The sequence below is a fragment of the Barbus barbus genome, assembly GCF_936440315.1.
Source record: "Barbus barbus genome assembly, chromosome: 42".
In the NCBI taxonomy this organism is placed as follows: Eukaryota; Metazoa; Chordata; class Actinopteri; order Cypriniformes; family Cyprinidae; genus Barbus; species Barbus barbus.
In genome coordinates this window covers 8,036,447-8,054,233 of record NC_136720.1, presented here as the reverse complement: position 1 = coordinate 8,054,233, position 17,787 = coordinate 8,036,447, and the positions used below count along the sequence as shown (strand labels likewise).

The 17,787-nt window shown below is 37.2% G+C and overlaps 1 protein-coding gene across 1 annotated transcript; it reads left to right on the top strand.

Annotated features, from left to right (window-relative positions):
- Positions 1 to 451: 451 nt before the first annotated feature.
- LOC306861369 (ATP-binding cassette sub-family D member 2-like) lies at positions 452 to 16,259 on the top strand. Its single transcript, XM_079403592.1, has 10 exons — positions 452 to 1,591; positions 2,460 to 2,640; positions 2,811 to 2,932; positions 9,691 to 9,862; positions 10,958 to 11,052; positions 11,528 to 11,673; positions 12,847 to 12,992; positions 13,209 to 13,293; positions 13,371 to 13,496; positions 14,409 to 16,259. The coding sequence occupies exons 1-10, from the start codon at positions 647 to 649 to the stop codon at positions 14,623 to 14,625; spliced, it is 2,235 nt and encodes a 744-aa protein (XP_079259718.1). The 5' UTR covers positions 452 to 646; the 3' UTR covers positions 14,626 to 16,259.
- Positions 16,260 to 17,787: the final 1,528 nt, after the last annotated feature.

Genomic DNA, 17,787 nt, shown 5'->3' with positions numbered 1-17,787 from the left:
TCTGCTGGGCCTTTCTGACAATGGAGTCAATGTGAATATCCCACTTCAGAGATGGTGGTGCCCAGGAATCTCAATGACTCCACTGCACTCACAGTGCTGTTCATGATGGTGAGTGGGGGGAGAGCATACTTATATCCTTTGCCGGTGTATATATACAATTATATATAGAGAGGATCACAGAGACAGAGTTTTCAACTATTATCAATTACATTCATCAAAGGAGCAAACAGAAAAAAGAAAGAAAGAGAACGAAAGAAAGAAAGAAAGAAAGAAAGAAAGAAAGAAAGAAAGAAAGAAAAAATTACTTGCAAGAAATTTCCATAAGTTAAGGATTCAAATATTCTATACATTCTTTTTTAATTTCTTATATCTTTTAAAGCTTCAATGTTCTATATCGATGGATCAGACCATTCTTTATATTTAAATACGTCAGGTGCGGCAACCAATCAGCGTGGAGAGGGGGCGTAACCAGCACGAAAAGCCCAAATGACGGAAGCGTCTTACCTAGCGGTGCAGTTTCACTCTTACGGCACCATGAATTATATGTATATATTCTCTGTTTAAGACATCGCGTGACCCTATGGATGTAATTTGGAACAAACTGAAGATTGCAAACGACCTATTTTTGTAAAAGCAGGATTAAAACATGAGCAACATCCTCCATGCAGCATCAAAAGTGAGATGGAGTCAGAGCACTGCGGCGAAAAGAGCGCTGTTCCTGGCGGCCGCCGCGTACGGGGCGAAGACGCTTTACCCCTTCATCTGCAAACAAATAAATCAACGGAAAACAACCAAGAAAAGCGCGTCTGCACCGGGACATGAGAACGGATTGATATCTGCTCCTAAAGCTACACCGGAGACCGCCTCTAGCCTCAGTAAATCACCCGGAGTCAATGCGGAATTCTTCAAGCAGGTTCTTGAACTGGTTCAAATCGTATTCCCGAGGTTTGTAACTAAAGAACTGGGTTTGCTAGGTTTACATTCACTAGCTCTGGTTTCACGGACGTTTCTGTCTATTTATGTGGCAGGTTTGGATGGTAAAATAGTGAAAACGATCGTAGAGAAGCAGCCGCGGAGCTTCATGATCAAACTGATGAAATGGCTTCTGATCGCCATCCCGGCCACTTTTGTCAACAGCGCGATCCGGTATCTGGAGTGCAAGCTCGCGCTCGCCTTCCGCACGCGTTTGGTGGATCATGCATATAAAACGTATTTCACCGATCAGACCTATTATAAGGTCAGCAACATGGACGGGAGGCTGGCGAACCCGGACCAGTCTCTAACCGAGGATGTGATGATGTTCTCGCAGTCCATTGCGCATCTGTACTCAAACCTCACCAAACCCATCCTGGACGTGGTACTGACTTCGTATACTTTAATACAGACTGCGAGGTCTCGCGGTGCGAACGCAACCGGACCGACTCTGTTAGCGGGTCTGGTGGTGTTCGCCACGGCGAAGGTTCTGCGCGCCTGCTCGCCGAGGTTCGGTAAGCTGGTGGCGGAGGAGGCGCACAGGAAGGGCTACTTGCGTTATGTGCACTCCAGAATCATAGCCAATGCAGAGGAGATCGCCTTCTATAGGGGACACACGGTGAGGAAACGCATAATGCACATGTGCATGTATAAAAATCAATAGAACATTAGTAACGTTAATTGCTTTCTGGGGGGCGTAAGGCGAGGGAATGCATCGATCATATAGTGCAAATGTGATTGCTTATTAAATTACAGAGGACTTTTAAACGTGTTAGACACAGTGTACGCATGTGCATAGGCCTACATATATAAAAATGTTACAAAAATGCTAAGGAAGTCACATTTATAGGGACATATGCTGAGGAAGTACATGTGACCCTGAACCACAAAACCAGTCATAAGGCTTTTTTATTGAGATTTATACATCATGAATGAATAAGCTTTCTATTAATGTATGATTTGTTAGGATATGACAAATCTGGATGAGATACAGCTATTTGAAAATCTAGAATCTGAGGGTGCAAATCAAATCAAAATATTGAAAAAAAATCACCTTTAAAGTTGTCCAAATGAAGTTCTTAGCAATGCATATTACTAATCAAAAATTACGTTTTGATATATTTACAGTAGAACATTTACAAAATATCTTCACAGAACATGATCTTTACTCAATAATGATTTTTGATAGCCTAGATAATATAAAGTGAATACCCTATACATTATACATCGTAAAAAGAGGTAACCTGTAATTGTTACCATATTTCTGTTTGATTTAACTTTACTTAAAACCAGTTCATTTCAATGCTACCATTTTTCAGTGTATACTGCAAATTCTGTAGTCATGCATAAGAAGGCCTATATAGTTTGTATACTGTAAGCAAACTTTGTCATTCTTTTTTATGTTTAATTTCTGATTTCCATAACTAGCCATTTTCTTTTTGAGGTCTGTCAATGGTCAGTGTATTTAATCTGTTCTCACGTGGCAGGTGGAGATGAGGCAGCTGCAGAAGTGTTATAGTGCCCTGGCGGAGCAGATGAACCTCATTCTGTCAAAACGTCTGTGGTACATCATGGTTGAACAGTTCCTCATGAAGTACGTCTGGAGTGGAAGTGGCCTGGTTATGGTGGCAGTGCCCATTATCACTGCCACTGGCTTTGCTGACAATGGTATGTGGAAGTGTAGTTTGTGTAACTACTTTATATATTGCAATTTATGTGTTGAGCCTTATTTTAAATGACGTTCCAGTGCTTCTATTTTAGAAATATAGATACATAGAGGTACATAGAGTAGTATTTGCCTGAAGATGCCATGTTTCATATTCATTTGTTTCTTAAAGAGCTGGCTGACGGTCAGACACAAGTGTTAGTGAGTGAAAGAACAGAGGCCTTTACAACAGCTCGCAATCTACTGGCCTCAGGGGCTGACGCCATTGAAAGGATCATGTCTTCTTATAAAGAGGTAAAATATTAAACGTGCTCTTCTTTCTTGACATTTTTCACAGTTATTTCCTTTTTACATTAAAGGAAATAAATGTTATTTTAAGATCTATGTAAATATTTTTGAAAGAAGACTCTTATGTTCCCCAAGGCTGCATTTTTCTGTAATTTAATTACAGTTACTTCTGATGTAATTATGTTAAACGCTGTATAAACTATAGAACATTTCTACATAAAACATTAGCGGATTTAACATCAAAATTAAACATGCCATTTCAAGAATAATATATGCAATTGTATATTATTTATTTTAAAGAATTAAAAGAGCAGCTTCATGTCTATTATTGTATTGTTCAAGTGGTCAAGATTGATAATAAGTATTGCAATACTTTTTTGAGTAATTAGTCATCTAATTGCACAGTAACCAGTAGCTAGAAATGAATAACTTTTTTAGAGTAACCTAGCCTTGGTTCTTAATACTGTATGTGGTTCCCTGGATGATCCAATGCTGTTTTTTTGTTTTGTGATGGTTGTTCATGAGTCCCTTGTTTGTTCTGAACTGTTAAACTGAGCACTGTTCTTGTCAGAGCCCACTCTGGAGCAGGGAAACGCGGAGGCGAGGAACTTCACAAAATTCAGAACTTTATTGATAACACTGGGATCACAGGAGACATGGAGATGACGAGTCGAGATGACGATAATACCGGACACAGGGGTAGGGAAACACAGGGCTTAAGAACACAAGGAAATCACAGAGGAAGAACAGAAACAGGTGTGGAGAAATTAAACAGGGCTAGGGACTAATTAACTACTGATCACAGGAATGAGGAAGGTCAAATAGAGACACAAGAGGAGGGGAAAACAAGACACAGGACTGACATAACGCCCCCCTCCGGAAGGCGTGTCCTCACGCCCTATTCCATCTAATGGGGTGGGCGCTCTGGAGGCCTCCAGGGATGAAGGGGCAGGGCTACCTGCCTCCAGAGCGGGGGCCCGTTCCGAGAGCCATGGCGGAACGGGAGGCACAGGAGGCCATGGCGGGTCAGGGGACTCGGGAGGCCATGGCGTGTCAGGGGACTCGGGAGGCCATGGCGTGTCAGGGGACTCGGGAGGCCATGGCTGGTCAGGGGACTCGGGAGGCCATGGCGGATCAGGGGACTCGGGAGGCCATGGCGGATCCGGGGATTTGGGAAGCCATGGCGAGACAGGGGACTCAAGAGGCCATGGTGGGACAGGAGACACAGGAGGCCATGGCGGGTCAGGAGACTCGGGAGGCCATGGCTGATCAGGAGATACGGGAGGCCATGGCGGATCTGGGGATTCGGGAGGCCATGGCGGGACAGGGGACTCAGGCGGCCATGGCGGATCCGGGGATTCAGGAGGCCATGGCGAGACAAGGGACTCAGGAGGTGATGGCGGATCTAGGGACTCGGGAGGCCATGGCGGGACTGGAGACTCGGGGGGCCACGGCCTTATTTTTTCGGGTTCTGTGGCCTTGGCCCTTGGCCCGGCCACACAGGCCATGACCCTATAACCCCCCCAAAAAATTTTCTTGGGGAAGTTCCCCCCTGGGAGCCACTGAGGAGCGGACTTTGTGGGGCGCTCCTGCAGCGCGGACTCTGTGGGGCGCTCTTGCAGTGCGGACTCTGTGGGGCGCTCTTGCAGTGCGGACTCTGTGGGGCGCTCTTGCAGCGCAGACTCTGGGGGGCGCTCTTGAAGCGCGGAGCTGGACGGAACCAGCGGAGACGCAGGAGGGCACGTGCGAGGAGCCGGCACTGGAGGGCAACAGAAGATACTTGAATGTTTCCTGGAAGACAAATTAAGTATAATTTACCCTGATGTTCAAATTCAAAAAGTTTTACTTAATTTATCGTGTTTCCTTCAGGAGCATCAGTGAATGTTTGAACCTTTTATAATAGTTGTGTTTGAGTCCCTCAATCATCCTCAGTGTGAAAAAGTGGATCTCATAATCATACAGTCACTGCTGGAAAGGGTTCAAATATGCAAAAGATGCTGGAAAACTGAAGAATCCGCAGGACACTGAAGAACAGTGCTCAGTTTAACAGTTCAGAACAAAGAAGGGACTCATGAACAACCATCACAAAACAAAACAAAACAGCCGTGGATCATCCAGGTAACCACACACAGTATTAAGAACCAAGGCTTCCCAAACTTTTGAAGGAGGTTGTTTTAATAATTTCAGCAATTTTTTTATATTGTGGACTATATGTAATAGTGTTGTCAAAAATATCGATATTTTGATAAATATCGATACTGAAATATCTGAACGGTACCAATATTAATTTCCCGAAGTATCGATACACCGATACTAGCCGAGCTGTCACTTTCACTTCTCTCCAAAGGCGCGTGGACCAGCACCACACGTGACCGCACTCGTCTCCTTCGCTCTGGTTAAATAGCAAAAGTGAAGTGAATCGAAAGATGACTGCTCTGGGCTGTGCTTTCCAAAAGCATCGTAAGCATAAGTTGATCGTAGCTCCATTGATTTCAATGGGTCTACGATGTACTTAAGCTTACGATGCTTTTGGGAAACACAGCTCTGGTTGTTAAAGAACACAGCAGGAGCGCTATCTGTAGGGATCTATGATCTCCGCGATGCAGAGAACGCGCACGGAATCCAGTCATAAAAACGGAATTGACAGTTTAACGCGGAATGTCACGGAATTTGTCAAAGTTTGGATGAATTAATCAAAAGTAGGTCATTACACTTAAATCAAATCACGACAAGGACTAATATCTGTAAATATTAAGCTGCAAAAGTTGATTTAATATGAATCCTGCGTGTCTCTGTGTGAATGTGCTGCACGTGCGGTTTTGTTTACTAATGTGGCGCTCGCGGTGATTTCAGCGTCTGCCGTCTCAATGAGGACATAAATACATCAACAATATCTCCAGAACTGATCTGAAAGGCACTTTACGAGCATTTTACCATTTAATTTCAGTAAAACTAGCGTCATATCATACACACACAGAACTTTAGAAGTATTCACGGCAACCCGTCAAAATAAACGTTCGGTTTAACTTAGCCTATTAAAGACCGTGTGCCAGAAATAGGCTATATTACTATTATTTAGTAGAATGTACATAATACTACTACTTACTACTACTGTTAATTTTTTAAAAGAAATAATCACAAAATATTTTAATTTTAATAGTAAATCCCCTTCATTTGCCAAAAATGTAAATGTTTAATTTTCATTAATTCAAATATAAATTAATTAAAATAGTTTTATGCCTTCATCTGATATCCAGTAAAATTTAAATACACAACACAGAATTTCTGAGGGGTAAAACACATTTCATAAGGCTACTGTAAGAATAAATACAAATTGTTTGTATGCATTCAAATAATAGACATGCTAAAACACAGAATTTGGTAACAATAAAACATAAGGTGAGAAAAAATAAAACATTTCATACGGCCCTAAACGTGCCATTTTTGTTACACTTTTAATAAATTAAATCTTAAATTGTATAATTTTCATGATTTTAATGAATTAGACATGCTTTTAGATTAATAGCATTTAATTTGACCATTAAAAAAAAAAAGTCCAGAAAAATTCAAACGGGAAAAAAAACGGAATCCAGAAAAATTAAAATGGAAAATATTGAATGTAGAATTTTTTTTTACGGAATTTGGGGAAAAATGAAACGGATTTCATAGGGCCCTATAGCTGGAAATATTTTGGTTATGAAGCAAATGAGAATATCAACAAATAGAACTTTGGATTTTAATTAGTACATGTATTAGTAAACGTTAGTTTCAATTAACATTTAGCTAAGATTAATAAAAGATTAATAAATAAATCAACAAATGCAGTACCTCAAGACATTTTTTTGTTCATGTAAAATATACCGCATGTTCTCGACTTGTTACATTTATCTTTAAATTAAAAAAATTACCCCCTTAATATTGTGGCAGTTTTTTTCTCCATGGTATCGAAAATGGTATCGAATATCGATATTTTTCAAGGTATCGTATCGAAGTTAGAAATTCCAGTATCGTGACAACACTAATATGTAAACATATTTTATGTAAAATATCTTACTCAGGACAGTAGTAAATAAAAAATGATCATTTTGTATGATCTCTCTTTTTTTTTTTTTTATTATTCACATTTTCACAGATTCTGCAAGGGGTTCCCAAATTTTTGCACGCCACTGTATAAATATATACATATATTGCTTTGTAACATTTGTTTTATTAGTATATTCATTAATTCTACAATAAAACGATGGGAACTACAAAAAACCCTCAAACTGTCGTGACAAAAATGACATTTTTCTTGTATAGCAGTACAACAGCAAGAGCAAGATCTCCACTACAGGAACTGAAACCACAAAGGATGTGATGTCATGCAGCAGTGAAAGCTGGGAATCTTAACGTAGGCTAGTGATCAGTGTTGGTATCAACTGCCACTCTGTTGACTGAGCCTGCTGGGCAACTTAATCCACCATCTGTTGAATAGAAAGCATCAGCCAGAGCTGCTTCACAGATGCTGCGTGTGTCCATTACAGTGTTAGATACTATAAAGCACAACAACACTCTATTTCAGACCTTTTAAATAGCATATTGTGTTCTAATTATACTTGTCAACTAGCCTTACATGTGATTTGTTAATAATTAATTAATATTTTGACATTTTCTCAAGAAATGTAAATGTGAGTGGTGCTTGCTACTGTAAAACCATTTTACTAGGGTGCTGTATATGGTATATAGTATATATTAATACTTTTGATAACACTTTCTTTAGGGACCAATTCTCACTATTAACTAATTCTAACTAGTTTTTAATTAGCATGCCTATTATTTATTGTTAACTGTTATTAACTGTAATATTGGCTGTTATTAGTACTTACATATTCTGCATGACCTTATTCTACATTCCTAATCCTACCCGATACCTAAACGTAACAACTACCTTACTAACTATTAACTTGTAATTTTGTTATGTGCTTTTATCTATTTATTAGGTTATTTTTTATTCATTCTAATAATTAATAATATATTAATTTTATAATAAATAATTTTGTTCTCAAAAAACGGCAAATCTCTGTGCCCTTAATGCACACTAAATCCACACTTCAGAGCAGTATTCGAGGCTAAGCGTATCCCATCATGCATCATGTTGCGGAAATGAATCGTGATACTTTTTGCCGAGATCTCGTGAGATGTCACAGAAACTATTCCAGTGTACATTAAATATGAATAAAAATGAGATATAATTTGGTAGTAAAGCGTAAAACAATGCACGTTATTGGTCCAGAACACAGAGATATATATTTTGTATATACTGCACTGTAAAAAAAATACCGTAAAATTTACGGTAAAAAACTGGCAGCTGTGGTTACCAGAATTCTACTGTAAAAAATATGGTAGCAACGTTGTAGGTTTTACGGTTTTAACGTAAATTTACAGTTAAATACCGTAATGTCTTTATCTGATATAATCTTAATATACCAACCTATTAAAGTACTGAAATCTGTTTTGTTCCTTTGAAATACACTGATAACCACCAAATGCAGATGATGATGAGAAAGTCACATGATGAGTCAAAGCCCATCACAAGCAACTTTTAAACAATAGAATATATAGAAGGTGCACAGTGTCATTCACACAAGCACTAAACACCATCATGGTGAGACTCATTAAACTGAAATATGCTATAAACATTAATTTAACAACATTAGATGTAACATACAACCCTAATAAACATAACCGATAAGAAATAAATAAGAAGAAACAGTTATTTCAAAGAAAAAAACCTCAAATTCAAACATAATTTGAAATGGAATGCAGGGAATTCTGGGAACGTAAGTTTACGGTTTTTCCCTGTAAATTTTACAGGAACTTTCCGTTAACCATGTAACAGGTTTTTACCGTAGCATTTTCACAGTTTTTTACCGTTAAAATCACGATAATTTTTTACAGTTTGCTCTTTATTGCTTAATTAGAAACACCACAATATGATTAAATTGTGTTATACATAAAAACTAATGAACAGACATTCAAAGTTTATTTTAAAATGCAAAGTATTGAAAATAAAAATAAAGTTCTATAAACACTTGCATTTTTACAACAAGTGTGTTCCATTGGGTAATGAAAAGTTCACACACTTGTGGTCTTCACACCCACTTGGACCAAATACAGGAAATATGTCATGTACTGTAAGTAGACTCTTGTTCAAGTGCAAAGACCACAAGTGGAAGTCACAATAGAAGACATGTCCAATTCTGAGACTATAAGTTAAGTATAAGCAATAGTAGCTTTTTTAATATAGCCGAGCACATCAAGCTGGCAAAGAAAAAACCACCTCTAGATTCTCAAACCCCTTAGAAGATCAGTTCACAAGTTACTCTCAGGAGACAACTCTTTCCTGTTGATTCCACTGAGTCCCCAAAGCACAATGTTTCTTGCCGAGGCTCTTGGGATGTGGTGTGTGTGCCTAAACAAAGAAAAACACTGGGTAAGCACTTCCTAAGACATGGTTTGGATCAGATTAAGCATTCAAGCCAGTACTGTGCAAAGGATTGATCTATAAACTTCACACAATGGGTTTAGCAAAGGCTGATTAGCATTTTTGATGCTAGAATGCAGACATTTCAGGTCACTTGTTTACATAAGTACCCCAAATACCTGGTCACTTACTTTGGATCTGACAAACAGCAGTTGAGCAATGCTATCTGTTGTTGGGTCACCTCAGCCTCTGAAGGACTCGCTATCACTCCAATCACTTACATTTGTTCTGTGTGCTTTAGGTCACTGAGTTGGCTGGCTACACGGCACGTGTGCACAACATGTTCTTGGTATTTGACGAAGTCCAGAGGGGAAAATACAAACGTTCATCTGCCGTCTCGACCGCAGGGGAGATGATAAGCGGGGATGATAACCGACCTGAGATGCACATCGATGGGCCTCTGGAAATCAAAGGTCTAATGAATATAGCGTGATTCTGCTGCTGTGTTCACCCAAAACCAAAAATGACTTCACCTTCATGTGGAACATTAAAAGCCACAGAAGAAAGAAAGTCATACAACACGAGCTTAAATTATTTTAATTAAAATTATATTTTTTCCTTTAATTGCTCAGTCATGCCCCTAATGAAAGAGTGACAAAACAATACTTTCTTGGAATGAAATGAAACTATAGATCATATTAAGTGAAGTCGAAACTTTTTTTCATAAAACTTAATTGACACAGGTGGCACTTTTCACAAATATACTTAAAAAATAGGGCCTGATACATTTAAAAAGGAAAAAGTAATAATTAAGTTGGAAAATTATATTCTTTTAAAAAATTTTATACGTGTTCATTTATTTATTTCTGTGGAGTTTTTAGGTTTTGCAAGCTCTTTACCAACATTTAAAGCATGTCAAACCCTTGATTTTTGAGATTTTGCAGTTTAGCAATCAGGTGGTCAGATCAAATTGATAAAATTACAGAAAAAGTTCAGAATAGGAAACAGCTTGGAATAACCCTAACCCTAATTTCTTTTAATATTTAATTTTTTTATATACAGTAATTTAAATCAGGGTTTACGCTGTACTTATTCAAACATCAGTTCTTTATTTACCCTTGCATTGCAAAGTAGACGTCTGTCTTCAAACTGCGCGTCTTCTGAATGGAGGTTGGGTGGAGTTATGAGGTTTAGTCACAAGCTCTTTTGAATGCTTTTCATTGGTTAAATATTTGTAAAACCAATATGGCAACAGTGGTTGAGAAACACTGATTAATTCACAGTTGTTTAATGGTTAAACTTAATAATGTCAACACTACAATTTCCTTTAAACACATGAGGAAATGGAGTCATTTAATTGTTTTCCCACAGTGCTGTAAAAGGTTAATTTTATGTTTATGTCAGACATCCCTAATAGGTCTCACACGATTAAATAAAATGTGCTTCTAATGCTTTACTAAAACAGTAATGGGACACCAATGTGTACTATATTTATGGAATGTGCCATAACTTTCTAATGAGCGATATTTGATTGCATTCTAAAACTGATTGTATACATTTTTCCACAGGCAAAGTGATTGATGTGGATAAAGGTATAGTCTGTGAAAATGTGCCTATAATCACTCCTAATGGAGATGTGGTTGTGTCCTCCTTGAACTTCAAGGTGAGATAAACAAGAACATAAACATTTAACTTTTAGTACTACATATTTGGTCACAAATGCGCTATTTGCTATACACGTGACACTGTAGATATACATATTTCTGGTTTTATCAGTCAAGTTTTATATTTGACTCAGAAACATGAAGTGTGCTAAACAAGTCAAGATAAGGTTATGAAGGGAAAGTTGTTTGGCATTGTGCAAGAGTTTATTTGTTTATGGTAGCCAAGCTACGTGACAAATTGTTGCATTAATATAGGATTTGTCTATATTAATCATTTTGGTTTGCATCTATCAAGCTCCACATTAACAGACAAATAACCCAGTTATTGTAACGTTCCACCACACTTTTTCAATTGTAGGGCTTGAGATCAAATTAAAAGCATGTCTTAAGGGTTTCATTTAAAGTTATATACTTTACCTTTTACTTAACCATGTGAACTGTATTCAATTTCCTCTAACTGGATATTGTTTGCAGGTAGAGGAAGGGATGCATTTGCTGATCACAGGGCCAAATGGATGCGGGAAAAGTTCTCTGTTCCGGATCCTCAGTGGCCTGTGGCCTGTGTATGGTGGACTTCTGTATAAACCATCACCTGAGCACATGTTTTACATCCCACAGAGGTACAGACAGCACTTACCCATGAGATCTCACACACACACACACACGCGCCTACAGAATTAGCAGTACTACACACAGACATTCACATAAGGGCATTAAACTTATTGCTCCGTAATATAGGATTAACACTGCAAAAGTGGTGCTCCAGACAGAGCAGGGTTTCATAACCTGGGTAAAAAAGTGGTGCTAACCCTGCTTCCAAAGTACAATTGTGAAAGAAATCTTTACCTGGGCTTAAGTGTTGTGTGAAAAACCCTATACTGTACCAGCACAGTTATACAGGCAGAGAATTTTCTCATCGACTGCTGCTTTTGTAATCATGGACCCCTTTCATAACCACATTGTTTTTGCAGGGTATGGTTTATGGAAATACAGTAAATAATTAAATGAAGAAATGTAATACAAATCATTAAAGTGGTGTTACATTCACAAATCTATTGCTAGTCGTACCAAGTAACAAAATGCTTTGCAACTCTATACCATATTGACAACCAAAAAAATACTGTAACCATTTGTATACATACAAGAAGCACATTGGATCACATTTACTGTGTATATACAGTAAAATGAGAAAAGCAACAATCCTTACATAACTTGCATAGGAGACTCAACTCACAATTGATTCCAATAGCTTTTGATGTTAGCATGTTACTAAGGTAACAATGAAATACTTTATTATGCATATAATTTTTGCTTTCTTTGTAGCAGAATTTGTGTCAAGAGTGGACCTACGAGGCATTAAAATACATTTAGGTAGAAGGCCCACTATGTTTCAGAAAAGCTACTGTCCTTTATCTCTGTTCCATATTGCAGACATTGCACCGCCAGGATTTGACTGCTGTACCCAGAGTCAGAGACAGCGTAACTAAAGCTCTGTGAACTGATGAGTGATAGAAACCAGAGTCCTCAGTAGTGAAATAGTTACCGATTCCTGCAGGTGCAAGCGCAGCCAGACCCAGGAAGCCCATTAATATTTTATACACAGGCTGTTTTGCTTATCTATCTATCTATCTATCTATCTATCTATCTATCTATCTATCTATCTGTCTGTCTGTCTGTCTGTCTGTCTGTCTGTATATTATATATTATATATAATACCACACAACCTTAAATACTTCACTTCACCTGACATAATATCAGTAAATAAGAGTAAAAATGTTCTATCTTCTCTCCAGACCATACATGTCCATTGGAACGTTACGGGACCAGGTCATCTACCCCGACTCTCTAGACGACTTGCATGACAAGGGTTACAGAGACAAGGACCTGGAAGTTATTCTGGACATTGTCAATCTAAACCACATTGTCACCCGGGAAGGAGGTTTGTACATGTAATTCCCACTTAGCATTATTAAAGTGTTTCACCATTTCAATCTCTTTTTGATTCTTGAAAGAATTATTGTGTGCTGTGTAATAGGATTCCAGTTTTTTGAGCCAGCTTTCCGCCAATTAAAAATGCCATTTTGTCATTTATTTGGGAAAAAATAAATAAATAAGAATCTATTCCACTAATACATAAGCATTTTTGAGGTAACAGGGTGGGATGCTGAGCTGGACTGGAAAGATGTTCTTTCTGGAGGCGAGAAACAGCGTATGGGCATGGCACGCATGTTTTACCACAAGTAAGATGTCGTTGTTTTAATGTATTTTAATAGATTTTAAATAATTATAATAATAATTGATGATGCATTTTTTTCAGGCCTAAGTATGCTTTGCTGGATGAGTGCACCAGTGCGGTCAGTATTGATGTAGAGGGTAAAATATTTCAGGCTGCAAAGGATGCTGGTATCTCCTTGCTGTCCATCACCCATAGACCCTCTCTATGGTAAGAAACATAAAACTTTACATTTCTTGAAATTAATCTTGAAAGAAGGGACCGTATAACATAAATGAACTATGTTATTCTAATTAATTCTGATTGATTAATCAGTATTTGCATGACATAATGCCCCCTTCCCCCCCCCCCCAAAAAAAAAAATATGTGACTGCACCACAAAACCTTTTTTTTTCTTTTTTTCTTTTTTATTGATAAAATCATGTGTAATCTGGAAGCTGAATAAATAAGCTTTCCATTGATGTATGCTTTTATTTATTATTTTATGATAGGACAATATTTGTCTGAGATAAAACTATTTGAAAATCTGGAATCTGAGGGTGCAAAACAAATCAAAATATTGAGAAAATTGCATTTAAATTGGTCCTTAATGCAAATTACTAATCAAAAATTAAGTTTTGCTATATTTACAGTAGGAAATTTACTAAATATCTTCATGGAACATGATCTTTACTTAATATCCTGATGATTTTTGGCATTAAAGAAAAATTGATAATTTTGCGATAATAATCCATATTGCTACAAATACTGTGCTACTTATGACTGGTTTTGTGGTCTAGGGTCACATATTCAAATTAGGTAAACAGTAAATTATTTACTAGATATTGAAAAAATATCTTATATGCAATATAATACAATATGATTAAAAGTTATTTTTAAGTTAATTTATTTTCATATTGCACTAAATTAATGCATTAAAATGATCTCTCTCTGAAGGTATAGTAGTATTTATTTATATGAATGTAAATATTTAGTAAGGAATTGTTTGAATGAGTCTGCATAAAGGAACATTTTACCAGTTACTACAGCAAAAAATGCATGGAATGCATCGTACACACACACACAATACATATTAGATTTCATAAAATGATGTAACTTCATACTCTTCTCACCCATCCGCAGGAAATACCACACACACCTGCTGCAGTTTGACGGGGAGGGCGGCTGGCGGTTCGAGCAGCTGGATACGGCCACACGGCTCTCACTGACGGAGGAAAAACAACGCTTGGAGTCTCAGCTCGCAGGCATCCCTAAGATGCAGCTCAGACTGAACGAACTGTGTAAGATCTTGGGCGAAGATTCAGTTCTAAAGACAGTGGAGAACAAGGATGAGGACTGAAAGAAGCCTGGAGATGCTTGATGTTCAGGAAAACTTTTGGTACTTTTAATACTTTAGCAATGATTTTAACATTTGATGTGTATACATGACAATTCAATACTGAAATTGGAGTATTAGGAATTGTAGAAACAGTTCCCTTTTGTTTTGTTTTTTTGCTTTTATAATGTAGTTTTGTTTTCTTTTGTTTGCTTTTTGTTTTTGCTAATTTGTTTTATATTTTTCGTTTTATTTAGATTTTTTGTTTGTTTGTTTGTTTTTGTTCTTTTGTTTAGCTTTTTATGTCTTTTTTTTGTTGTTGTTTTGCTTGTGATTTTCTTATTTTGGTTTTATGTTTTTAGCATTTTATTGAACTTGTTGCCCAAACATTTAGCTGTATAAATTATCGTATTATGTATTTTTCCTTTCCTGGATTAACCCTTTCAGTTAGTTATTATTTAGGTAGTGTACTTCAAAGGATGTATTGCTATTTTTTTATTGATATTTTAACCTAAACAACTTGTCTCCATATCCGGAAACAAAAACATGGTATCCTGTAGTAACAACAATAGTGATCAAACCTTGTTTTTGTTTTTTACCTAAACATTTAGTAATGGAAAATCATGTAGTTAATTTACAAAACAAGCTTTTACACAATCAACCTTTGAAGAACATAGAAAGAGAAAATGAGATGAGACTATCTATATGTTATTGTGTGAGTCAGCTGGAGAGCTCTGGGTTTAAGACAGCAGGTTTCTGGTTTTCTGAACAATTACAATATGCTGGATACACGGGCACATGACACAGCAGGTGGTTCTTTTGTGTCCACACTGAGCTGACAAACAGACAGAGAATGTGTGATTCTGGGTCACGATACTAAGCGAGAAACATGTTCGTCATCATGTTTTAGATTTTTTTTCTCAGTACTGCTATTTCATGTCAAGTCGTATTATTAGATTGTTTCAAAATGTATTGCACATGCTCTATGTCCTTTCATTTAGACTGATATACTGTGAAGTTTGTCTGACAGCTGTGATGTGTTTATCTTTAATACATTTTTTAACTTTTTTAAACAACACCAATTTAACCAAAACCTTAAATGTGCACACCTAGGATGTGCTTATACGGATTACAAATATTAGTCAAGTTTTGATCTGCATCCCAAAAATGTAAATAGTTTTTTGAAATTCCATTGCCACCTGACATTAATACCTATGGAATATGCTGACCTAGTTTGAAGAATGGCTTCTAGGACTTAGGGGGGATAAAAGTACTAGGTTAATTATAAACACAAAGAGGCCTCTGGATAGTACTTTTACTAAAGTACAAAAAAAACTAAATGTGACCGGTGCTGGCAAAATGAGTCGGAATGCGCAAATTTTCCAAAATGAGTTATTTTCACATTCTCCATTAAAATACCTTCAAAATGATGTACGACTTCAAAAAATGACTGAGCTACAGCCGTTTGAAGACAATAAGCAGCAGATCTGATTTGGAGAAAAATCGAGTTTCCAAAGCAGAATCACCAAGCAACGTTGCATATTTTCCTCCAATTCTTTTCTTAATAATAATTAATATATTTTTAAATCACAATATAGTTATTTTTATTTTATCTTTGTTAATAAAAACAAGAACAAAGATGCAAATAAACAGTATTTAATCAAGAGCAGCGAATGATTCCATCTTTTCTTTTAATGTAACATTTAAACAGATCTATATTAAGACCTACTGTAATGCATGGATCAAATATAATGTTACACATCAGATTTCCCCCAACTATTAACTAAACGTTCATGTCAGTCATAACAGATTATGATGTGAATCTCGCCAATACATATTTCGCAATAATGTACTTTATAAGGGAGATCAGGCACTCGCTGAAAGGTGCGTATTATGCACTTATGCTTTGCAAATGTCAGTTGGCACGATCGTCATCAGCATGGGTTTGAAAATCATATTTCACTGGTTTGGACTCATGTCATCGAGAATTTGATATGAATATTAACAAAGCTGGAATGCTGCGCTTTGTAACAATAGACTTACAACTTGTGGTGAGAAGCAGAAGCCGTCGTCCAGACGTGTGCAGAGAAAAAGGTACTCCTCTCAGAAAACGTACTAATAAAGATCATTTTAGATGTGTAATTACTATTTGGTGCGTTGGGATCGCTAGAAGAGGGCTTAATGAACTAATTTTTGTGAAAACCTCAAATTTGACCAAAACTGACATTTTTCACTTCTTTTGGCGGTAGCTCAAAATTAAGTTTTTAACCAATCTGATTTATATATATATATATATATATATATATATATATATATATATGTATATATACACAGTGCCCTCCATAAGTATTGGAACGGTAAAGACAAAGTTGCTCTGTTGGCTGTGGAGTCAAGACATTTGCAAATATGATTAAAAGATGAATATGAGACAAAACTACAGAATGTCATATTTTATTATTAGCCGTTTCAACATGTTTTACCAAATAAAAAGAACAGCACTTTTAGAGTTCATCCCACTCATTGATGTGAGCATAAGTATTGGGACAGTTGAATATAAGGCAGATATAAAAGATCAAAAGCTATTATTTAGTTGCAGATCCCTTGCGCACAATCACAGCAGTGAGTCTGTGACCCATAGACATCACCAGACTCTTGGTCTCATCCTTTGAAATACTTTTCCCAGCCTTTAATGCAGCCAATCCCAATTGTTGCTTGTTTTGGGGAGTTTCTGCCTTTACTCTCCTCTTCAGCTGCTGAAATTCATGTTCAATCAGATTTAAATCTGGAGATTGACTTGGGCAATCTAGGACTTTCCATTACTTTGCACTTATAAATTCCTTGACTGAACTGGCAGGGTGTTTTGGGTCATTGTCCTGATGCAATATGAAGATTGTCCCAATGAATCTGGTGGCATTTTCTTGAATATTGGTAGACAAGATGGTTTTGTACCCTTCCAAAGTCATTCTGCTACTGTCATCATACATTAAGTCATCAGTAAAGTTGAGAGGGCCTGTTCCAGAGGCAGCCATGCATGCCCATGCCATGACACCACCTCCACCATGCTTTACAGATGAGGCTGTATGCTTGGGATCATTGCAGTTCCCTTTTTTTCTCCACATTTTTGCTTTCCCATCACTTGGATAAAGGTTCATCTTTGTCTCATCGGTCCATAAACACAGTTCCAAA